The sequence below is a fragment of the Ciconia boyciana genome, chromosome 10 (genome assembly GCF_034638445.1).
Source record: "Ciconia boyciana chromosome 10, ASM3463844v1, whole genome shotgun sequence".
Taxonomy (NCBI): domain Eukaryota; kingdom Metazoa; phylum Chordata; class Aves; order Ciconiiformes; family Ciconiidae; genus Ciconia; species Ciconia boyciana.
In genome coordinates, this window is record NC_132943.1 from 30683503 (window position 1) to 30708570 (window position 25068).

At 42.8% G+C, this 25068-nt stretch overlaps 1 protein-coding gene across 6 annotated transcripts in view; it reads right to left on the bottom strand.

Annotated features, from left to right (window-relative positions):
- PLEKHM3 (pleckstrin homology domain containing M3) overlaps positions 1-25068 on the bottom strand; it is a 94423-nt gene that overhangs the window by 42822 nt on the left and 26533 nt on the right. For 5 of the 6 annotated variants that reach the window (XM_072874213.1, XM_072874211.1, XM_072874212.1 and 2 more), the window contains 2 exons: positions 11975-12120; positions 6140-6333 (listed from right to left, as the gene is read on the bottom strand). In XM_072874213.1, coding sequence (XP_072730314.1) covers positions 6140-6333; positions 11975-12120 — 340 coding nt within the window. Of the gene's footprint in view, positions 1-3254; positions 3378-6139; positions 6334-11974; positions 12121-25068 lie in introns of those variants that run through there. The other variant, XM_072874215.1, reaches the window with a different exon arrangement.

The window sequence follows — 25068 nt, forward strand, 5'->3', positions numbered from 1 at the left end:
AAACACTACTGATTTATTTAATTCTTGTGGTATTACACCAGATTAATGATTTTTTTCTCATTCTATGGGTTTGGCTAAAAAAGCATTTGCGAACCATTTCACGTTCGTGAGGTATGAACACTCTTCTGGTTATGTTCTGGGAGCAGCCATTCCTAAATATCTTCAGCCCACACTAAGTGCTAGATTTATTAGCAAGCATGTCCAGGTAAGGTATTGTTTCATGTTGTTATGAAATGCCCCATGAGCATCCCTGTGTTAAAACAGTTACTCTTATCTTCCATCAGCAATTCTGAAGCAGTATATAAACTTTCAACTAAAATGCAGTACACTAACTCTCTCTCCTCTGTGGTGACTTGAGCAAGGTTACAGTAACATTGTGAAAGACAGGAATTACTACAGATCAAACTCAGGAATCAAGTACCGCTGTTACTAAAAGCAGGATGCAGAGAATTAGAGGCACACAGCTCCATTTTGAAATCAAAATAGTGTAGATCCCCCAGCTAACCTGAAATGATGAATAAGAAAATGGTCTCTGTTTTAGTCAGGCACTTCTGAACCCTTGCAGTTTGCTGCTGGAAGTTCTGATATAAAACCACAGGGATAGAAATGGCACAAGTCATATTTAATGTGCTGTCCACATCTAACAGGAACTTCTTTTTAAACCATTATGGTTTTTTAAAGCAGTCTAGTCTCCAAAGGCGAATGGAAACTACCATTCCGAAAGATGTCTAATATTACTGATCTATTTGACAAGGAGATGCAGGTGTGCCCCTAGACCAGAAAATGCTAACATGAACTGAACGACCCACATGTCCTCTGGAAAACTTATCGTATATACCCTGGCATGTTCCTCAGCTGGATGCTTACCATGGAAGAGCACTGGCTTGTGCTTTTAACCTTCCCTTAGCTTGAACAGACAGCAGTACTGCCTCCACCCTGGCTGCTCTGGCACACATCTTGTTGCTCCAACTCTATTTGTTACCCCTAGCTGAAATGAAAGCTCAAAGTCCCGCTTAACTCCATCCCCTACAGTTTTAGCCAAACGCTTTTTAGGATGTTAACTTGCAAGGACCCTGCACGCACAGTTACTTCTTCAAAAAGACACAAGAGTTGAAGCAAAGAGGTGGTCTCTTTGTCAGAGCTCCATCAAACAGGCATGCTTTATTTCAGCTACTGCAATGACTACATGCATGCAGGATTTATATAAAACAACAAATGGCTCGTGCATACTTCTCTGCATTTATTTTCTCACCTTTCCTCACTTTGAGGTGTTGTTTGGTCTTAACACTGGATCCTCTCAGGATATCCAGATATCCTCTTTGAATGAGTTTCTCTCTCGCCCTCTTTCCAATCACCCGTGCAACAAATTTTCTTCTTCTGTTGTTCTTGCTGTTAACTCAGAGTCCTGAGTGCTATGAAACCACATCCTTCTGTTCCTTTCCTGCTCAAACTTTCTTTTTGCAGTCTACTGCTTTCACAAGTTGTGTCTTTGTTCTCCTGCGTTGGGATTTTCCACTCCCCAAATGGCCTACCCATTGCAAAGAAAATGGAGAAAACAGTCTCCTTTGACAGTCTGGACATGACTTAATGACCTTCTGTTGTCCTTGGTCTGAGAGATGACATAGCCCCAGCTTCACATACATGAGGTATTTGGTGGTATAGTGATTGCATAAGATCAATCAGGATTCCTGTGATGTGTTTAGACAGGTTCCCCAATTGCCACACAAATATTTTGAAAGTAATCTACTCCTGTGTCAGAAGTGATATGTCTAAGGCCTCACTGTAGGAAGTGACAGGACTCTATTGTTCAGCATAACTGAATTTGGGCTTGTTTCACATCGCGCTGACAGACCGGCAGGCTCAGCCAGGACCACACGTCTGCGGCACCGGAGGTGTACCTTTAACCTCCTGCTGCAACAGCAAGCTCTAATTTGGTCTTCCTCTAAGACACTAAGTAATGTATCCAGCACTGGAGTTTTGCTAGGATAAAACTGATGTATTGCTGTTCTAGAGCTGATAGACAAATGGTATCAGACGGACATGAGCAACATGAGGGAAATTTTTCCATACAGTTTTTCACAATCATTCAGAAGATTTACTTACAGAGCCAGGGCACTGCAACGAGCACTAATGTATAGGGGAGTGTGCTGCAGAACATGTACCTTGTGTCACTGCGCTCTGTCTAAAATATCTGAGCTAGCAACATTTGAACTGCGAGTTTAGGTGTACAGCTGAGAGAGCAGAGAGCCCAGAGAGAGCTCCCAGGTTGACCTGGGCTAGCCTACCCTACAGTAGACATGGAGGTGCCTGAAGAATTCCCAACAAAACATTCTGACAGCCCCTTGACCTGAAGAGCCTTCAACCACGACAAGAACAGAGGAAAAGAGGCTGTGGCATATCGACACACTGTTAGTGTGTCTTATGTGTAGAGATAAAAGGAAGAAAGCAAAACCAGAATAAAACTTGCATCAATCAGCACGGCTTCACAGAATAACCTCATTATTTAATGGACTCGCAGATTCTCGCTCTTTCCCAGCTATCAATTTTATTGACTCCATCTTGTTTGCCTGTGCCATTCATTCATCATCCCACAGGGATGGGATGCCATTCATCATCTGCAGGTGGTGGTGGGATCTGTACAGCTCCACTTGTACTAAATTCTCTGTTGGCTCTAGGTTTCAGTCTTGCATGTATCTGCCTGAACAGCATCCACGCAAGCAAGGCAACCAAAACAAGCGAGAACTTGTTGAGTAAAGACATTTAAGGCAAATTATGTCTGTTGCAATACTGAGGTGACAGCCACAGAAAACTAGGCACAACAATGTCCCTTGTAGAACAGGGAGCTCAGCAACAGGCTTGGAGTCTCAGTTGGCTAATCTCAGAGGAACACTGCTGATATGCACCGGTGGAGGGCCTTATTTCTCCTCCCAGCCAAGTCTGAGTTCCTTTATTTTTTTTCCCTTGCAAATACAAAAAGAGCTTAGAATCCAGTGGAGCAATAGGTGAGAACAAATCATTATAACTGATGAAGACCACTTTTATTGCGAGCCTTCCAGCTACTTTTAGGATTTCTTCTGCTTCTTTTCCTTTCTTCCTTTCTTTCTACTTAGCCACTTGCTTCTTCAAAGCTCACAGTGTGGTTCAGCCCTGAGTTCTCTTGCTAGATGCCAAGTTTCAAAGTTCCCAAAGCACCTATCTATGCACACCAAGCATTATAAATAACATTTCCACATTTAAGCCAACTGGATCCTGAGCTAACCTAGTTTATAGCCATCTGGAATTCTTCAGAAAAAGTGACTTGTAAGCACTAAAAACAGTTTTGTCTTCCCAGAGGACACCAAGAGTTTCCAACTTCATTGCCATCTTCATTTTGCGATCTGGGTTCAAGAGCAAGGTATAGATTTAAAGAAGATGATAATGCAAATAGTATTAATAAAAGAAACCTCAGAGTGATCTGCTTTTCCCTAATAAGGCAGGCTCTATCAGTGTCCCAAAGGCAGCAAGGTGCCAATACAATTAATCAGTCTGTTTTTAGTTCTCCCTAGACAGCAATATTAACAGTTTGTTTCAGTCTGTTTATATGGGTCTGACAGGTCTTCAGGATGCTATGTTCACTTTCTTGTGATTAATAGTCATTCACATACTAGGTGAAGACCAAGCAGAAAAAGAATGTTTTCAGAGCAAGACAGATAACTGGATTGTCTCCCCCAGCCTTTCATTTCTAACTAGGAAACAGTACTAAATTTAGGAATGCTGTCTCACCATATTGTTTAAACTCCTCCTTTTCTTGCAACTTGCCCATGTGATGCGCCAAAGGGAAATTTAAATCACATATTTTCGTTTACTTTTCAGCTGTGCTCTATAAAGCCATCACATTGATAGTGAATGTCTGCACACCGTGATACTACAGGCAGAAAGCAAAGCCATTGGGACCGGTTTTGAACAAGGAATAACTCTTTCTGGGAAAAGAACTTTTCTTCCTTTCCATCTCTGCAAACCTCTTAGGGGAGATCTGAGGGACCAACTGAGCACCAAACCCACCCCAACAGAGACTTCACAGACCAAGAAGGAGCTGGACTCTAAGGTGTGTTTTGTACATTCCTTCAGTAGCTTTTACAGTACTTTTAACAAGTCCTACCAAATTAGAGATGCTTCCCCAGCACAAAAGCAAACCCTTCTTGGGCTGGGATCCTCCTCTCCGCCACAGAGAGCTTTAATTGGAGACACTGTGAAGGAACCCTTAGATAAGAAAAGGGAGCATTTGGATTATTTCCCAGTTTCCCCTTCTGGCATTCTGGGTCTTTCATTTTGATACAGGGAGTTTTTTCTCTCTCCTCCCCACCCTAAGAAAAGACCATGCACATATTTCTGTGCTAATTTTTGTCCATTTTCTCTTCTCTCCATTTCCTCAGCACTTGTCATCTTTCCTTTTTGGAGGTAAGTTTTTGGGCTCCTTCTTTGTCCTGGTTTCTTCATTAACTCTTAATTTCCTGAGATTCCTTCCCCTCTTTGAATCTCCTCCTTCTCCTGGCTTTCCCTCATCCCTTTGTCTCTAGTCCATTGATTTATCTGCTTAGGCCTCCTTTGATCTCTCATCTTTCACTCTTACTCAAGACCATTCAGTCTCGTGCCTCCTCCTGTCTATTTTAATCAGGGCATTCTTTTCTTCAGCATTAATCAGAAAGCATAATTTCTTTTCTGCCACTTTTTCTGAATGGCAGCCTTCACAAATCTTATTCTCCTTTTAGTTTTATTGCAGTTGAAGAGGATGGCATAGGAAAGTTGTTATAGCTGAATAGCAAAACAGCTCTGCAAGATAAAACCATCCTCTAGAATAAAAGAAAAATCATCTTAATTTTTAAAATGCTGTAAGCTGCCCTATCAAATAATAGGAATTGAGCAGTAAGACACAAACACATATTAACACACAGTGGGTCTGACACAAGAACTCAGTCGTGCTCTCCAGAAACCTGTTGCTATATCCTTCTCTTAGTTGTTCTAGGTAGTTCATCAAAGCAATGACATAGGTTATGTACCGAATAGCAGACTGCCTCAATCCTTACCTGGGATAAAGACACCAGTGCAGCCTCTTCTCCCTCTCAGAGAATTCAGGTCCCCATCCCTAAAACACCATGCTCAAAATACAGTCACTGATGTCATCTGCTTTCTTGCCCTTTGGCAGCTCATAATTTTCAAAGCAGTGGCTTTCCTATTTGCCATCTTGTCTTACTTACAAACTTGGGGTATACAAATGCTTACGACCAGGTCAGCTGCATGTGCCTGGAGCCACTCACCTCACAGTATGTCATGGGCAGAGACATCTCCCCATCTCTTTTGGAGATCCACAACAAAAGTAACTTGGCTTTTTTTAAGGTCGCAACTGCGGCTTGATGGTTTTATGAAGATTGTTCATTTTTAGCTTGTTAGAAAACTGCAGCAGCAGCTGAAAGGACTAAGATATAGCACTTCTAAAACGAAGTTCACTTTTTATAAAACTAGTGTTTCCACCACAGAAAACTCAATATGAAACACCTTCTGCTGTGCTGTGACCATGTGTTTGCCAATAAACAAAACAGTCAGTACAGCCATGTCATGGATGGAAAAGATAGTGTCTGAGCAAGAACATAACTGCTCTGGTGTCACATAAATCGTATGCTGGGTCACGTGCCAGGGTACTACATCTGGCGTCCGCCTTTGTGCGAGATCGTATCATGGAAGAGGGCAGAAGTGCTGGACTCTGGCCTCTCTCACGCTTTGCCATGCTGTGAGGTGTTTCAAAGGTCCCAACAGTGGCTACCACACTGCGATGCCATGGCCGGGAGCATGAAGTATCACACCTGACTGAAAATACTCACAGCCAGGAAGCCTGAGGAGGAGTAAAAGATGCTCACCACAACATGTGACCCCTGGGCTAACAGTTGTCATGAACAACTTCAGATATTCAGACCCTATAAAACCATTTTCTTTGCAAGCAGATAAACCAGCTGCCCAGGGAAGTCAGATAGAAGCACAACATCTTTCTAAACAGGTAACACCTTCAGAACTAGACTGTGAGGAGAAAGAAAAAAAAAAGGGGGGGGAGAAAAGCAACATGACAAGGAAACTACATCCTTTGCTGTATGCTGTCTGTGGTTCTTACCTTCTACGCAGATCTTCAGCCACTGCTGCTCTGCAGCTGAACAAATAGGCTCGGAGAGATTTTAGCTGCTGTCTCAGGCGGACAACAGTTGCCAGAGGTTCAACATGCTTGTACAACATCGGATTTTCCTGCTGGATATCAATCAATGGCTCCTCATAAACATATTCCAGGAACTCTTTGGCTTGCTTTGATACCTGAAAAATAAAGCAACCAGTTTAGCTAGGCTTTCCTCCCAACTCTTTTTAAGCAGATCTTCCCCTCTGTGATCTGTCAGCTATTCTCTGCATCTGAAAACTTACTCTGTTACCAATTACAGATGAAGACAGAGCTGAGAGAGATCCAACTGTCTCTGCTTATAGCCAAGTCAAACTTCATCAAGCCCATCAAAGTTGAGCGTATGAGATAATTGCTTACTTACTCAAAGTACAGCGATATTCGCAGCCACACATGTTTTCACTGCAGGGTAACATAGCTTACTAGATGTTATTCAAGTTTAAAAACTGATCACCAAGTTTCTTCCCTGTTAATATTGTTCTGTTTGTTTGCTGTTTTCTTTTTGGCAAGAAGCAAGTGATTAGGTAAGTGCCAAAGCACAACATTAGAAAAGGAAACATACACACTGCAAATCCAATCACACTGTACTATCCCAGTGTCTAGAACTCCAGTGTAAAGGTCTACTCCCATTTGTTTCATGCTCAGCCAGTATGGTTAAAATTATGTAAAAAGAAAATAATCAGAAGCACATCTATCAAGTTGTTGTGGTTTTTTAAATACAGATAAATAAAGTTGAATTTTACTGGTATGTTTCATCTGCAAGATGAAATGTTTCATCCCAATGTTTCATCTGCAAGAAATTTTTCTTACACCTTTTTCATGATAGTGCTCTGTTCTATCTCCATCTGCAAAGAGCTACTGTAATCTTGATAAATTAATGGGACTTTTTTTCCCCACTAGAAAAGATACTCCTGTTTCTGAGGTGAGAAGGCCAAATTCCCTCTCATTCCTTATTTCTGCATTTTATCACAGCTGGAAAAGAGAAGATGGGATTATCTGAAATGAGCTGCAAATCACTTGAAACTGTGCTACAGAAATATTATTTGCTCCACAATTCAATTAGTCCTCCTGGACCTTTAAATCAGTGTTTACACTGCGTCGAGAGGGGTGAATTAGGCTAACAAAAGGGGAAAGGGCACACCATAGCCTCTTGAGATTTAGGATGTTATTTCCCTTCTGGTGCTGTAAGGTAGGAAGTAGTTAAAAGCAATATACATCCTTATAAATAGCACCACTTCCAAAACCAGCACAAGTTACTAACTACAGGAGTCACTAGCTCCTTACAGGGAAAGCTAGCCCCAAATGTAACCTTTTCACAACACATAATAAAAATGTAAGAAATAATGTCAAGGCCAGCCTTCCCACCAATAACTACACGGATAATACAATGTGTAATTTTAAATACAGCAGACCATAACTCCACAGGTTTCCCAGGCTCTGAAGCTGTATTAAATGTCTCACCTATTTGTATTAAACATTCCACTCATTTCTTTTTCTTTTCTCTCTTTTTTTTTTTTAAATAATGCACATACAAGGAATTGTGCTGTCTGAATGAAAGCACAGGTAACATGCTGTGTAAGGAGCAGCATGGGCAACTTGGATTTTGTAGAACAAAACTCTGCAAACCCCAAATAGGTCAAATTTTCTAACACTAGCAACGTTGATGTTTCATTAGACATGCTAACTGCAGTGCACAAAAGAGATTGCAGTTAAACAACTTGCTTTTACAATCATTAAACTATTTGGCTGTAATATCTCTGCAATCCCCTGACAACTGCTGTATCTATAGTAAACATTATTCCTCTTCCGCCAATGGACAAATTAAGCCACATATTCAGTGATGGCACATGAATGCTTGGTTCAGTAACTAGCACCTCCCACCAGGAGGACCTGGTGCCCAGTGTTCCTTGTAGTCTTACTTCCTTGCTTTAAGCCCCTGCTGAAGTGATGGGCTCCTCATTCACCTGCCCTGCTGTCTCGGGAACCAGAGGGCGATTACTGTCTAAGTACTACACCCACGCCTGTGCACACTTGTACCTTGTATGGGGCAACCCTCCTGAGGCTGCAACGTTAGGAGTACAGAACCAAAAAAATGCCAGAATTGAGGTCACCTGAGTGACTCCGCAATACACGTGCACTATGATGACAAAGTATTACTGTGCGGCTCTGGTGCTGCATGGTCTGAATGCAGCCTTTGAAGAGAGAGGAGCAAAGCAAACCCTTCTCTCTCCTTGCCAAGACAATGTACCTGCAGAGTGCTGACTGCAGGAAAAGTAGCTTTGCCCAGCATCACTGGCTGACAGGTAGGTGTCGGTTCACCCTGCATGCCTGATGCAGGCACACAGGTCACTTAAAACATTAACTCACATTGCCAACCATCGCAAAGTTACAAGAAGCTGAAATGCAGTCTTATAGTGGGAAGGGTCAGGCAGCCATAATAATTCAGCTTGCTACCAGTCAATATTCTAGTACATGTACTAGCATACTCACAGTCCCACAATTTTACTGGGCAGACTAGACAATCCTATTAAATAAGCCAGACGGAGTGAGAAGATGCAAAGTGCAACAGAGTTTTAGCTTTAAATGTCATACAAGGATGGATGCTAACATTTCCAGACCTTTCTTTTCTAGAGGCTGCAAACTTACAGTTCAGAATTCAATTTACCAGAAGTCAGCCTCCCTTGAAGCCTTCTGGCACAGGGAGTTCATTTCCTGCTGTGTTTGTCTGGCATTTTGCGCAGGCTGGAAGCCACACCTGAACCAAACTGCAATACTTAACTGTTTTTTGCGTGCAAACAGGGAAGACAGTTGGCCTAAGTAAGAGGAAGAAAGGATATTCACAAGATTGCCTCTTTTCTTTTCCCTTCACACAAACATGTGAAAAACACAAATATGAAAACAGTAGGGAGACAGGAAAAAAGTGAACCTGGGGACTGAACTGCTGCTTTGGTTATGACAGAAGAAACATGCCTAACTGCCAAGTCCTTTCAAAGAGCTTTTATTGCAGTCAAGGGGATTTTTCTTTTCCTACCCATGTGCTTTCAGGTGTTAAATGCATTGTTGTTTTTCAAGATCCTGGGTATGGGAAGACACAACTCTACCGATTTCTACCGCTTCTGTTTTTTCATGACCTGTCTTGACAAAAGCAGACAAGAACCTCTCCATTTGCAAGACTTATTTGATTGATGCAACAGTTTACAGCTGCTGCTCAGATGTCAAGTCCATGAAACATAAAAGAAGAACATGCCCAATTAAAAGCTCATGTGACAGAGTACCTATTGGTGCTTGCTTTGCCAGAGACAGATAGGACAGACCCCAGAAACCCCTGCAGAGTCAGGGAAAAGGTGGCAGTGGGAGGGAGTGCAGGTTTTCAAACTCTTCATTCACCTTCCTTCCATTTGGTGGACTGACAGGCACATTTCAGACTGTATGAAACACAGAAGCTTTTGAAGACTGAAGCCCTGTTTCAGTTCTGACCATCAAATGTGGTATGTGCTTATTTCCTGCAGGACCTCTCTGGGGTGTGCTATGAGCCCGGCCAGGAGCACATCACCCACCACAGAAGCTCTGCTTTCAGGCATTGCTGCGCTACCTGTGAGGGGCAGGGCTGTGTGCTTAGGAGAAGCTCTGTTGTTTAGCTTCATTTTGGATTGTTGCTGCACAGCTTTGTGTGGGCACACTGGCCAATTATGGGAAGTGAAATGCTGACAAATTAAGTGATCTTCCTTTAAAAATGAGCCCAAAGAAAATTATTACTACCAAGATCACCTCAAGGAACTGGGACAAGATATCTGTCTTCGCCAAATCAGCACATTTAATCAATACACTACTAAGGAATCATGCAGTTTCATTGTAACTATTAAGTGCAGCAGCCAGCACTAAGTTGCCTTTTAGACCACAGAGAAGAAATAAACATCAGATCTTATCTCTGAATGGAGAAAGGAGATGCAGATGTAAAAGTGTAGGAAATATGTGCTCTACCTCAGAAAAGTACTGCTTAGTTCCCATGGAGGTATAGCAGGAACAGAAATAAAAACACATGTATGCAGAATTGAACAGAAAGGGGAAAACCCCAAAGATTTCACAAAAGTAACAAGAACTACTTGTTATTTTAATGCTATACATGGATAGGATGGAGTCGAGGAGATCCAACCAGTGATCTCAGCTCAGTTGTCACATTGCCACTGTGGCACATGATGTCCTCTTCACCTTCCCTCCCTGCCTTAGTTTCTGCTCTAATAGTTGGGGATGCTGTAGCATTTTCCTACCTAAGGGATGGTGTTCTTGTCTTAAATCCATCTCTCTGAGCACTTTGGCACAGAGACTGGTAAAGTATCTGCACAGAATTTGCTTGTCCTCCCAAGCCACCTCAAAGCTGTTCTGCCTGTCTACAAAAAGTGCAAACTGATAACTCCTCACTATTATAGTGCGATTACAGTAGATTAAGTTTTCAACAAATACTTAAGCTTAAAAGTCCCGTTTCCTTTTGTGCCTCAACTGCCTATACCAAGACCACAGGAAACAGAGCATAGAGCATAGTTTTTACCCTGCAGGTTTAGAAAACAAAACAGTTTATTTTCTTGGCAGTATTACTGACAGCTTGATATGAGGTCTTTGCCTTACCATCCACTTGCCCCAGATCAGGGCTACCTATACTACCGTGGGCTAGCAAGTTTAGTCCTTGGTAAAAGCATCCAAAAAAGAACTCTTAAATATTTATTCCTGGCTTCTAGGAAAGGGAGGGGGTTTTGTCTCCACACGTAGGAGCTCTGTAACTCTAAAGAATCTTGCATTTCACGGCGCAAGACTATAATTTTCCTGATGGCAGGCTCTGGCTATCTTTTAATAATATCCCCGTCTGACAAATTTTCTTCTTCAAGAGAGCTGCTTTTCCTCTAATAGGGCATTTACTGGTTATTTTTTCCTTTTCAAATAGCCCATAATAATAATATTCGCAGACACAAAACATCAAACAGCCTCTCCTAACAGTGGCTTCTAGGTCTGAAGCTCTAACATGGTCTGGATTCCTTATGAGTTTGTTATTGTTTCAGCATATGCTCCCCGAGATGGCAAAACAACACTGCTACCATGTTTGCTGGCATAATGATTTGAGGCATGTAATCAGTTGCCCCTATCTAGCAACCAGACACTGGGACAGCAGCAAATAGCAGGTTACTTAAGTTTTAGAAAAGCTGCTTGTGTGGCAAGTGAACAACTGTAGAATTTTCTCTTTATGTTACTTTTGTCTGCCTGGTCCAAACAAGTGCTATAACAATGTCCTTCTAGTGTCCTTGAAACGTTTGTGCCAAGAGACAGGACATACTGGGCCTTGCAAACACCACATTTGGGTATGCCAGTTTCCTGTGGGCGTTTCCACAATTAAGCATCAATCACCAAGCAGTGCCAATCCATAGTCCCCAGTGCTCATGAAACAGGTACTCCTCAAGGGCCTCATAACTGCAAAGATTAGGGCTAAAAGAGATGTTTCAGTGTTCTGTCCCCTCCTGTCTCTTGAGCAACCAGATAAGCAATGATGGAAAAGATACCACCAAGAAAGAGCAGCATGGTTGCTCCTGTGGCGGAACGCCTTAGGCTTGGCTAAGGAAATTTTGATGAAAACATCTGTCTTGTTGAGAGAGCAGGGCTCATTCTGGCAAGAGGGACAAAGATGACAGTATTAGCAGTCAATGTCTGTCACCTTCAACCTGTTGCAATATCTGTGTTTCTATCTAAAGAGCAATTCAGTTCATTTGCTAGGAAGCCAACCTGCAGGGAGATTACCTTGTATTTGGAAGTGTCCCAGTTATGAACCAGCCGTGCAGGGATGAGGAAGCTGTCATCCACATGGCAGGTGCTGCAGTAATACCATCCACTGTAGCTGCACACCTTGGCTTTCCCATTGGACAAGCCTATGGAGCGTTGACAGCCTGGAGAAGAGAAGGGGGAAAAGTCTGGGTTTGTACACCATGCCAGAGGTCCACACTCAGGATCCAGTAAGAAAAGTAATTATTCCCCCATGTGAGACCCTTTTAAAATTTTATTTATTTATTTTACCAATGAGCCATTTCTTATTCCCTAAAAATAGAGGAATAAATATTAGTATTCTTGGACTAGCGCTGAACAAGCATACGCTAACTTGGGCATCTATGACAAAGAGTTTAGAGAGCAGTCAAAGGATACTTAGCAATTCTCAAGAAACAAAGGCAGAAGACCAGCTTTGAGACACTGGGCATTTAAAAGCCATGGCCATCTGAAAACCATAACCTGAAGCCTAGACGGAAGACACCAGACCACAGAAGTACTGTGCGCTCGCTCCAGACAGCTCCCATTTTCCCCACAAGAGAATGGGCCAGCACTGGCTGCCTGGAGGAGCCCAAGCCAGCTCCTGCTGACAGCCAGAAGGGGTGCTGACTTGGCAGGTAGGATTTGGCCACAGAATTAGCACAGCCAAGGCAAACCACAGTCATACCATGAACAGTAACTGTGAGCAGCAGTCACGTTGAGAATGAGTAGTCCTTGACTAGCAGTAGTGACACAGCTCAGGTTCCTGCACGTTTTTTTTTTCCTTATGATTGGATTACCCTGTGTCTTACAAGGTCTGAGGTCTGCCTGATACTTTTTTCACAGCTGGATCCCTTGCCTCTTCCCATGCCCTCTCGTGTGGAGTCCATGGGGTAAAACAATGTAGTCAAAAGCTGCTGCTTTAGTTGGAAAGAACTAATGCAGAGCTCTCCTTCACCTGACCACCTGTTTTCACAAAACACATAGAAACTCAGTGTATTTGACACCTCTGTCTTTCTCTCAACTGTGGCTAAAACGAACCAACAGGTTCAAATAATATTAGAGTGGAGGGCTGAAGACAGACAGCACAGTCACATTAAACAACCTGCTCAGGAAGTGAGGCTAAAAATGTTTGGATAAGATATAATGAGATGTCTGTGGTTGTTATTAACACCTCTTTGACACAGCACACATGACAGTATTTCTGCTTTTCCTTCAAATGCTAGTGTCCCCATATGACATTTACAGCTACAAACACAATTAGTACCAGAGCCCCACTCTGGCACGTGCTGTATGCTCAGACGGTCTCTGCTGGAGCTGGTAAGTAATGCTGACTGGCAGAATCCTTGTACTTCACTTTTACAGCAAAAGTATTGGTTAAACAGAGTTTTTCACACAGAAGTCAACTGACTGACTGCTTTTGTCAGTATAACTGATTTTGTTTAGTGTAATTATGTAACTTCTCCCACTGAAGGCATCTTTTTTCCCCAATAGAAGTTGTCCTGATTTGCGGAGGGATTGCAGCTCAACTACTCTAGGCATAAATCAAACTCCTCCTTCTCCCTATTAGCTGATGCTACCATGTCCCTTCTGCTCTAATCAAAACAATTAGAATAACCCGACCAACACAATTAGTTCACTTCCTCCTCTTCCACACTCCAGAGCCATTTGGCCATTGATTCTCTATCAAGTGATGACAGTGTGGGACACTATCAAGTGAATCAGTGTGGGACATGTCCTGTCTCTATCTCTCTCTCCCCCTTCCCTTTTTTTTTGAAGAGAGGATATGCAGTTTCTTGAAAAAGGCAAATATATGAACAGGTCAGTTGATGAAAGAGATACTTATGTTAATGTCTCCTCTTTTACCATTCATAAGATCAGAGCATAAGTATAAACATATATCTCAGGTGGTATAACTCAACATACATAATGCAAAAATGTGATCTCATCTTAGCTAATAATCAAACAGAAAACCCAAACATTATGACTGTAAACTATTATTACTGTAGAAATAATTTTTGTATGGTAAATATTAGCAGAACTTTTTGCAAAGCAGTATTTTAAGGGCAGAAAGAATGCAGGTATGCCTTTCGTAAGGGTAAAGTCAATTCAAGTAATTCAGCAGTGTGTTACAAAAAAAAGATGACCCATGACTGTGGCTTGGGATCAGACCTTAGGAGCCAACAATTTCATATTTCCCTCAGTGCAAAGCACACATTTTCCCATCTTTCCTTTCCTGTTCTTTTCTTTTTTAAAAAAAGCAGTTTCCTGACTAGTCAGTTAAAAGAGTTTCCACGCAGTCCTGCTCCACTATGCTGTTATGGATGAAGTCAGCGGGCATGCCTGGTAGTAAGCGCAGTATCAGTGCTCTGTAGTACATATAGAACTATTCTTTCATTTTTTAAAATGCATTCATACATAAAGGTGAAGGTTTTGAACAGCTTCCGAGACATGAAATACCAGTCCTGTTTGTCTGACATGACATTCATCTGACTAGTAGCCCTGGAAGATGCTTGCAGAAGGTACTCACACTGTTGCTATGGAGCCCATGTTTTTAAAAGCACAACAGAGGTAAATCTTGCTCCTCTGTAAAGGAAACAGAGAAGTATGCCCACTCCTCTCCTCATGGAGCAAGATGAAGGAATCCAAGAAAGAGAACACTCCCCTTTCCCAAGCTAAATGGGAACAAGCCCTCAGAGAGGATGTCTGTGTTAGCAATACCTCAGTACAGCACGTCCTTCTGTGCCAGCCTTACTAAAAGAAGTGAAGGGTCTGAATCTTTATCCTCACTAGTTGCCTCTGAATTTCGTATCACTGAAAAGCACTGAAGCATCTGCCTTCACACCTCAACTGGCTCAGACTTTAGCATTCATTGCATACAGCCATCACCTCACATTGGGTGAAACAGAGACTGCTAAATGACATGCAGTATTTTCTAGCTCAATGTGTTTGGAGCAGCCGATGAAGTACTAGTGGTAAAGCTGTGTCTGAATGAGACTGAAGTCTCCTAACTCAATGCCGTTGAAACCTTTATAAACATTCCCCACTAGCCAACACTTACTCTTCTGGGGGATGAGGATGGGGATGGGACAGGACACACTGATTTCATCTTACTGCCGCTGTGCACTCCCTGCCACTCCACGGACTGATAGTTTGTCTTAGTGCCCTAGCTCCTATCTGTTAGACTGAAGGCAAGAATAAGCTAAACTCCAATTTGAATTGCCATCATCCTAAACTAAAACGTTTGCAGTTGAGAAGTCACCATTTTAAGGCCTAATTTCTTGCAACCTCCTAGAGTCAGAAACTTATTCCAGTCTATGGAGAGTTTCCTCAGGAGAGGAATGACAAAGCACAGAAGTGCTGGGGGAGCTTCTCTCCTCCTCACTATGTCCAGTCCATAAGAACTGAAGGTCTCCAGGGTGAGGAGGGTCTCAGCAAGCAATCCTGGATGCCCTTCCCTTCAGGAAGGGTGTTTTTTATAAAGAGGAGAAAGTGGAAGAAGTTCCTACCCAAGCAGCACACATTGCTTTCTCCCTTATTCCAGCCCTTCTCTGAGCCCACATTTGTTTCTTTGTTCCTCAGAAACACGTTTTTACAGAGTGTTTCCCACTCCTCTTCATATCCTCAAGTAAATCATATTCTGCAAAGCTACGTAACAGTTGTAAGGTTGAGGTATTTCAGATGAGAATGTGGCACTGCCACCTACCTTACATTCTCCCTTACCTTACAAGCTTTGCTGTTTGAAAATCACTGTCCTTTCCATTCCTATCTGTTGTGATTCATAATGATGGCTATTTCTACAATCCTTTCAAATCAAGTTATCAAAGCACTGATTTTCTTTGATGTTATGCAGTTCAAAGTGATGTAGTGTGACAAATATTTCTGTGGCATAGACCACTTATGCTACTTTGTTTTTTTTAAGATGGAAAAAAATAGAGCAAGAGTGAGAGAGAAAGAAGAAGAGGAAGCAATAGCTTGTGACTTAATGCCCTTGGAAATTCTGCACCTGGACATTCAGGTACATAAACTTGCCATCATGTTTACCAGAAGCGAAGGTAGTACTGATTCCTGGCTTTAAACTCTTGAGCACCCTTCCCAGCAAGATAGTCAGATGTAGCCGAGCACCTCAGAGATCGATAACACAACTCAACAAATAGTCTAGGGTGAGGGAAGGGACCATTTCATGTTTGCAGAGAAAACACTTACTTGCCTATAGCTAGAGAAAGCACCTTCCACAGGACAGGGGAAAAAAGCAGCACAACTTTCACCGAGCCTCTCTCACCTGTTCCTAACGCTCACACAGAATATTACCCATATAACATCTGTACAAAGGTCTGGCAAACCCTGAGCCTACAGCAAGGAGAACACTGCGATATTTACTATTACCCCAAATCATCCCTACTTAAAGGATGTTATAGAGCAAGCTACAGAGGGAGGAAGTGTAGCTGTAGGTATACTGTTAGCAAAGTGAGGGAAGGAATAATCCCAAACCTTTCATCACAGAAAATATAACAAAACAGCCTTGGAATCAAGCAAAGAAAAGAGGGGTTAGAAAAAATAGCAGCAAGAAAGTGCTGCTGGGCACAGATGAACCTCTCTCAACAACATGTCTGTGAGCAGAGCAGGAGTATCAACATCAACAGGCTCATCTCCAAGTGCTAAAACCTTGTGAGGAAAGAAGTACAGGAAGATGAGGTTAAAAAGTTATAACAAAGTCTCTCTCCCTGACTTAAGGTGGTGGTGAGGACAGTATGGAGGAAGAATCCAAGACACTTGAATGTAATTCCTCTTCTGCAAAGTATGGAAAACACCACTTCTGCCACTTTCAGGGTGTTGCATACTCTTACGGTCAAGAAGACGCACACAACTATTCTTTTTATCCAGATACCTTTTTCATTAATCTTTTAGCAAAAAAAGATTGGAGTAGCTCCACAGTGAAACAGAGAAAGTGGAAGACCAAACTAGAATTAAGTACACAACTGTTTTCCTTATTCAATAAAGCTCCTTGCTCAGTATCAGGAAAAAGCAACTCCCTCATGATTGTGTACCATAATTAAATCTGTGACAGATTAGCTTAGAAGCTAATTCATTTAGAAACAACATACAATATGAAGAAAAGAAAATGACCCACAGACTTCAAAAGGCTTTCAGCTTGATAAAGCCATAAAACAGACTAAGAAGAAGGAGCACAGCAACAAATTTTCAGAGTGTTAGATCAGACATACAACATTGCTCTAGCTGCTCAGCACAAACAGAAAGAGAAGGTGAGAATTACTTCTGTTGCTGGCCTTGTGCTTGTGTGCATCTATTCCAATTCACTCCACCACGGGAAAACTCAAACTCACGAGGAAGACACACTAACAATCCAGCTCAGTTCTCCCTCATGCCTACCCAGGTTTGAATTTGCATTACACTTTGTTGTTTTCCCAGCATTATTTTTTTTCCAAAGCAATTATCTTTCTAAAGAAATAATCAAAACTCATAAACCTCCAAGCAAAGTCTGACACTTTACTCACCTTGCCTACCTTTTTTGTGAGCTTCTTATGGACTTAAAAAAAAAAAACACCAACAAAACCTTAACAGATTAAAGGTAGAAAATTTTCCCTGTTGAAGCCATGTGGGTTTGACCCTATCCAGTTATAACTATCTAAGCAGCGTATAAATCCCACATTATTTATCTCAGCAATGTACAAATCCCACTTTAATTATAATCTAGATCAGCTTCTCCAGAAATAAAGAAGGGTTCACTAGTCCCTAACTCCCAGACTCAATTTTCTTTTAAATGAACTCCAAAGGATGGACCAACCGTTCTGAGTTAATGGAAACCTTGACTATTAGCTGGAGCTCAGGACTAAGCCCTAAATTAACAGCCTTCCCATCTTTGTTAGTGCCATTTGAAGATATAATGCATAGCCCTGTCTTTCCTGTCTCGCACAATCGAGCTCAGCTAACTTAGCCTACCCAGTCTAGGCTTGCTGGCTACAGGCTCCAGCCTGGGCTGGGGAGACAAGCCACTCCAGAGAGTGACCCATCCCATCCTAGTAGTGATGTCTCACAGGCACACTGCCACAGAGCATCTCTCCAAGGCAGATGAGATGAATCATGCTCTAGGCACCTGCGCTTTCTTCCAATCAGCGAAGACTGGATTAGTGTAGACATCCAATATTTAAACTGCTAGGGGTAGATGAAGTAAACAACACCCTTTATGTCAGTCATGCTGAACACGCAGAGCTGTGACCCTCTCCAAGAAGATGAACAATGAAGAAAAAAAAAAAATCACTGGTAGAAACAAGCCAGGTGATTGCATATATACGTGCATATGCAACATTCTGCATGTTTGTATTACACTTATCCTTTGTAGAAGATAGCATACAAGCATGCTGCAGGTTACACAGCTAAATCCTGCCTTCCCAATAAAGCTAATAGTAGCTAAGCCTGCAAATGTAACACTGAAAAAACATAGATGTCAAAGTGTAACCTCACACTTTGCATATATATAAGTCAAGAAAAAATTTTATCAATAAATCAGGACCAAAAAATACTAGTTGTGTGTCAAATGGCTGCAACAAAACTATACCTTTGGAAACTAGCTTTTTATTTGCTTGGATTTCCCCACTTGAATTTCACCAGAATATAAGTTCTTTTACCTTTAGTGTCAAATGCTGAGAAGGGCTGAGATGCCATTCTTCCCAGAGAATTCTTCCCAGAGAACTTGCTCCGAGGGAATTACAAACAGCTATGAAGACATGCTTCACACACAGTTATAGTTTGTGAATCCTTTAACGCACGGCCAGTTTGTATTCTCCTAGTGCGTCCTTTCAACTCCTTTCTCCCCATTCCCAGGACAACAGTGCTGAGGAGGAATACCATACACCTCAAGCTAATTTGCTATTCTTTCCCCCATGCTCTGATAGGATTATCCTCTGCAATATCTGGCGCTTTGCTGAGACTCTGAAGTGCTGCCTGACAGAAGGGAATGGGAGCTCCCGTGGAATGACTTATTGGCAGGATTCAGTAATTCACCAGCTCTTTAGTCAGGCATGGGAACTGAACACACTCTCTGGGCCAGCTCTTGAAGTCTGCCAGCTAGGAGTGAGTAGATAATTTGAGCATAATTAATAATGGTATTCCCATTCCTACAGCTGATTACACTCATGCTTGGTTTTATATACTGAGAAGGTAGACAAGAGAACAGAGCAAAGAGCAGGCTGGCCGTTTGTGTGATCAGAGCAAATGCTGGTGCCAGCGTCCTCAGCTGTGGCCAGGTCATTTAGCAAAAAGAGTCTCTACCTAACTCAGTTTTCATTTCTGCTCCACAGTTAGTTTGAAGACCACTTACCCCTGCACCACACACTCATTTACTTACACTGAAGGCTACCTAGTTTTCTAAGTTTCGTTTATTTAATACAGCAGCTACTAACACACCTACAAATCATCAGCTCTGTTTCTGTTTGAATACACAGCTGGTTTTGTATCTCCTTTTAACATGATGAAAAACTGTGCAGTAAGTGTGGTTATATATTTTCTGCCAATGCTATTTGGCTGAATTTCTTCTTGGTCGCACATCACTACCTTGGGCAGATGCTCTATTCAGATTTACACAGCACAGCTATGTATCAGAGTCTATTGACACTGCAGAAGGCCAGACTCAGAACCTGAAACCTTCCCACCAGTTGGCCTGTGGTTTGCTCTATAACTTCTTTTACATTCGCCCTGATCTGATCCACGTGTAATAGTTTTGCCAATAATAAATACACTGTTTTGACATGTGACAGAAGCAGGGGGAGCCCTGGCAACACACACACAAATGCCCTAGTTTTGCGGTAGTGGACCTAAAGCAGCCGTTTTTCTCTGTATTTGTCCCTCAAGGCTGCACACCTGCGTGGATGCTCTGACGCCAAGCAAGCGCACAGTGCACATCGCAGGTTTTTTTCCAGAGCAGCATTAAGAGGGGCTCCCTGTGATGCCAGCTTCTGTGAAACCTCTAGGATTCCCACATCTTTGCCACCCCTTCTCCTCTGTCAAGTTTGTTAAAACAGTCAAGTAGATTCAAATCTTATGGGGCAGGGGTAAAACTGTGAGCAAACAGCATTATAACATAAGCTTTGTTTTCTTAGGAAGCTAAATTAACAGTCATGTCCCAATCCAGTTCAGGGGCCTGGTATAAACTGCAACTGCAAAAAAAAGTATTGCACAGATATAGCCTGCCTGTGCCTTTTTGTGAAGGCAAGGCCTTTGTTAGCAAAAGCCGGCTTGACTGATTTAAAAGATGCTAGCCCAACAAATAAAGCTGTCTCTTGTAACACATTTTATGGGGTTCTCCAGAGAAGAATTGGGGGGAGGGGGGGTGTTGGAGTTTTCAGGTCTGAAAACACTTCCTTTTGTCCAGATGTAGCTTCTTCCATCCCAACAAAGGTGAGACTTGGACATTTAGACTCCCTGTTTTTGGCATTCTCTTCTTTGAACTTTATGCCAAAAGATTCAAGACTGGCTTCACACAATAAATGGACAAAAAAACCCAAAAAACCCCAAGCAACCAAGAGTTCTTTGCAGGCAGTGGAACTAACACCTAGCACCCACAAGCCAGAAAGAAACAAGGCACAGCCAAGGACAAACACAGAGCCTACGCTGAGAGTAGAGGCATGCTCACACACAGCAGAACTGAGGTCATAACAGTAAAAGAAATAAGCACAAATATTTTATTTGTGATGGAAAAAAAAGAACATACTGAAAACCTGCAGAGTTGTTCACAGGGGCAGATTAGAGTGATGGGGTCACCTATCCCCATACAGGCAGCACAGGCACCCTTTAAACCTGCTAGGAGGAATATGTAGATCTATCAGCCAAGCCATTTGTATCAGCTATTCCGCCTGCAGGGCTGAGGCAAAGAAGTCAGTAAAACACCAGCTGAGGGTTGCAGAGTGTACATCAGGGTGCAGGACAGGCACTGAACTGGCTAAGTACTCAGCTAAACTGCCCTTCTGGGCAGCAGCAGGCCAGCTCCAAACCAAATCCTATGAAGGGAAGAATCCCACTCTGCAAAGGTGCCAGACAGATCCCAGGAAGGTGAAAGACCTAACTTCTACCAGCTTAGACAAAGCTAATACTTTTCACTGCCATTTCCCCTAGTCAAGCTATCTTAAAACTGGATTGAAGAGCTCACTCACCTTACTGCTGAAGATTAAATGGCTTCTCTGATCATAACTGATCACTGATAACAGGCTTAATCAACTCAAGCAAGACAGACAGATACCATGCGGTATCTTCTGATCTTTCCCCAAACAAGAGCTTTGTCACACGGCAAAGCACTGTGGGCCAGCAACCTTGTGTTTTGAAACATGTAGGTCCACTGTAAACTAAGTACTCCTTGCTACACAAATCAAGTCACCCTTGTCTGGAAACCTTCCCCTCACTCCTCCCAATGAGTCAGTGGCCTTGTTTAGACATGGTGTATTTTCCAAATACTAATTTAGCCATGGACAATGGTTTTTGCTCAGCTGCTTTTGGCTAACAAAGAATAAGAGTTTAGAAATAGCACTGTTAGCAGTGGAAGTTTTACTTTTGAAACAATGCAAACAGGGCCTGAAAGTCACATACAAGACTGGAAGACTGTGGTCTAAAGTGAAGATACTTAAACAGTAAAACCTTTACAGTGCAAAACACATTCTCAGGAGATTTTACAGTCTCAAATATAGGGAAGGCAAAAAGCTGCTGAAGTCTTGGAACAAAGAGATCAATTGAAAGGAAACCAAGCACAAAATATACACAGCACTTAGAAAGCACAATCCTAAAAGCCCTGGACAGGTGAGAACAATTGTTATTTGGGACTAAAAATGTGACAAGAGTGCTGACAACTTTCCAAAGGACCTTCTGGTATCTTATTATTGTGCTACGTTTGCTAGGATTTGTCCCCTAGTATTTTTATTTCAGTGACATGCTAGAAATAGGTGCTGGGCGTGATGACAGCTCACAAAGTATTTGCTAAATTCAAGGAAGGAGCACCCATGCTTTCCAGTTATCTGGATTTGAGAAGTTTCAACTATATGGCTTTTTGAGAAGCTGAACAAAGTCAACATCGCACCTGGCTAATTCTTTTTTCCTTTTTTTTTTTTTTAAATCACACTTGCTGGCTTGCAAGCTTTTAGGAAAATACTTTCTTTTCACTGAGGGGAAAAAAAAAAAGGAACTTCACTTTTACAGCAGTAGGGGCTGATTTCAGACCAGTGGGGTGAGCTAGAGCAGAGGCTGCACGAGCTGGGCATGTTGCACTGGCCTGTCCCCCATCTACACCCATGATCACAGCACTAGAGGCAGAATGACTCCTTGAAAGCCAACAGCTTTCCACCTGCTGCTCAATTTGACAGGGCTGCAAGCTCAGGAAATAGCCCATTTACTAACCTTGGCTTCTCTGCATCTAGTGTTCAGCTCAGCCAGCCAAGTCAGTAGAGCCCTAATAGCAGTATTTATCCTTTTGGCAAGTGAGGAGACATGGAGAAAGCAGGGAGGCAAAGACAGAAGGCACCCCAGAAGAGGAGCAAGGAAAGCCACACAGACAAACAAAAGGGTGTAGAGCACATTTTGCAGAAGGCAGAAACTCCCACATCCATTAGGACTTGCTGTCTAAGCGACAAGAGCTCCTGGCAGACACAACTGACTTCACTGAAAAAATGTTTGTTTTAATAAAGGACAGGGAGAAAAAAAAAACAAAAGGTGAAGAGGAAAAGAGACATCAAAAGAACAGGAGCTATGCAAAAACAGGAGGCAAGGGCAGAGGCCGTTTGTCTTCCCCATCTATGGAAACGTGAAGGCACATGCCCAGGGAATAGCAATAGTGAAGGGCAGCTGGGGACATTTGCTCCTTACGGACCTCCAGGAGTTCCTCCAGAAGAAACACCTGCCTTTCCCCAAGAGCCCATGGACGGCCCAACAGGGGGACACAACAGCCACTGGAGTACTCACGACCAGCTACTGCTGTCTGCAAGATGCTGCACTTGCCAGACACATGTTTTGATGGAAGTCACCTCATCCCAAATTTGTAACATGAACAGTTTGGTGATTTCTCTTGAATCCAGGTGAAATAAATACATAAAAATAACAACACACACCCCCTCAACAGATCATCCTAACATGATGCATGCCTCTTATTTCCTACATACTAAAGAACAAATCATAAAACCTGATATTTACCAGCTTGGACTTGCAAACAACTTTCACTTCATATCCATTTGAAGACACAGGGTAGGTCCCTACAAAGTCTCACCTGAGCAGATTGATGCTCACAAATGCCACCCTTGCTCAGAGCCCCAAACGCTTCCCACAGGAACACTGCTGTACCCCAGCAACAGGGCAAGATCATGCCGGTAGTTATGTGACCATGCAAAGGACAGAGGAGTGCCAGTCCATTGCCAGCAGTTTCTAGTTAATCCCATGTTCCAAAATGTATTTATCTTCCAAGGCAAAAACAGAAATAATGGCAGCAAAGGTAAAAGGGTTTATAAAAACATGCCTCTCCACTGTTAATCAATGGCCTATTAGTTCATCTTTGGAAATGATGAGAAATAACATCCTGCTCTCCACAGTAAGACAAAGAGTTAGAAATGTGGGGAAAAGCATTGTATCTGCTGATCAAGCAAAAGAAAATTTTTTTCAAGCTGCCCTTCTGACTCCAGTGTATCAACAGTTTGTCCCCCCTGCCCCATGACTACATCTGACACCACTGCCCTGGCTTATATCACAAGTTGAAAAGTGCTAGTCAGGCTCCAAGATAAACTTGTCAATAGCGAAGCGCAGACATTCGCATTCTTCCCTACCTGCTTGTGAGTGTCAGCTGCTTGGGAGCAGTCCCTTGAAAAGCTTTTACTGAGGGACATGCAGGGGGAGGAAAGGGGGATGCAGAGGGCATTTCAAACAGAAAAAAAATCGGGGAGGGGAACCCCACAAAGACTGCAAAGAGAAAGAAGAAAACAAAACAAAAAAAACCCCCAAACCTGTCCCCATCAGGTCCTCCCGACAACCTTCTTTATCAGGGGTTCATTGTCAATCAATTAGGCAAGGCAGCAGGGGTCTGTAGGAAGGGGGGTAGCTCGAGAGACAATGGTCTGCCCTGTTGTATTACTATTTAATCACTTTTCCTAAATAAATAAAGCAGCCCTGAGGTGCTGTCATGTCAAGGGAATTTATAACAAAAACCCCCTTCCTTTTTCATTGGTCATTACTTTTCCTTCACTCCCACCCCTGCAAGACTAGAGAGGGTTATTACTGTAGCCTTAAGTTCCATCTTTGTGTTGCTTGCCTTTGATTCCCACTCGGACCTTGCCACTTTCTGGCACTAATTTGTCAGGCCGAACAAAGGAGGGATTTGTACCTCCTGTAAGGTCTCAATTAGGAAAGGCTTCTGCTGTATTACATGCCATTGGGACAGGACACAAAGACGGTAATTACAGGAATTTGCACTAAATGGCTGAAGAATTCACAGCAAAACTTTTCTTCCTCCCCCCTCCTCATCCTTTTCCAAGCTTACCCCTCCCAGCAGCCCTGGGGAAAACCGCTCTCAATGCCTGCAAGCTGTAATTACCGTCAGCAGGCCCCTTAGGTTAAACAGCAGCCCGCCCCGGGGAACAGCGCAAACTGCCTGCAGGCAGCAAGGTACAAGGAGAGAGTCTCAGCTTGCTGGTGTGCCTCCAAAGTCTCAGCACAAACTTTTCTGAGCCAGACAAGTTTCCCCAGTTTCTCCCAGTTATAATTACAATTATTCATTTCTTTGCACCGTGGTAACAGCTAGAAGTTCCAGCTGACTCTCAAAGACCCGCTCTAAGGGTCTCAGGCAGACGGTAAAGGGTCTGCTCCTACAGTAAGTGCTGTGCATCCCCACCCTTAGGTACAGGGAATCCCAGTGGCCACCTTCTCACAGACTCTCCACAACTCGCACTTCTCTGCACAAGAGTGTTTGTTCAGTTTTGCAGACTAAAAGGAGACCACAGGAGCACTGGGAATGCCTCGCGTATCAGGAAAAGACTCCATGCAACCCTGACGCGGTGAGAGCACCTTATTTCTGTGGGGAATACATGAGTGAGTACAGATGAATTGCACCATGT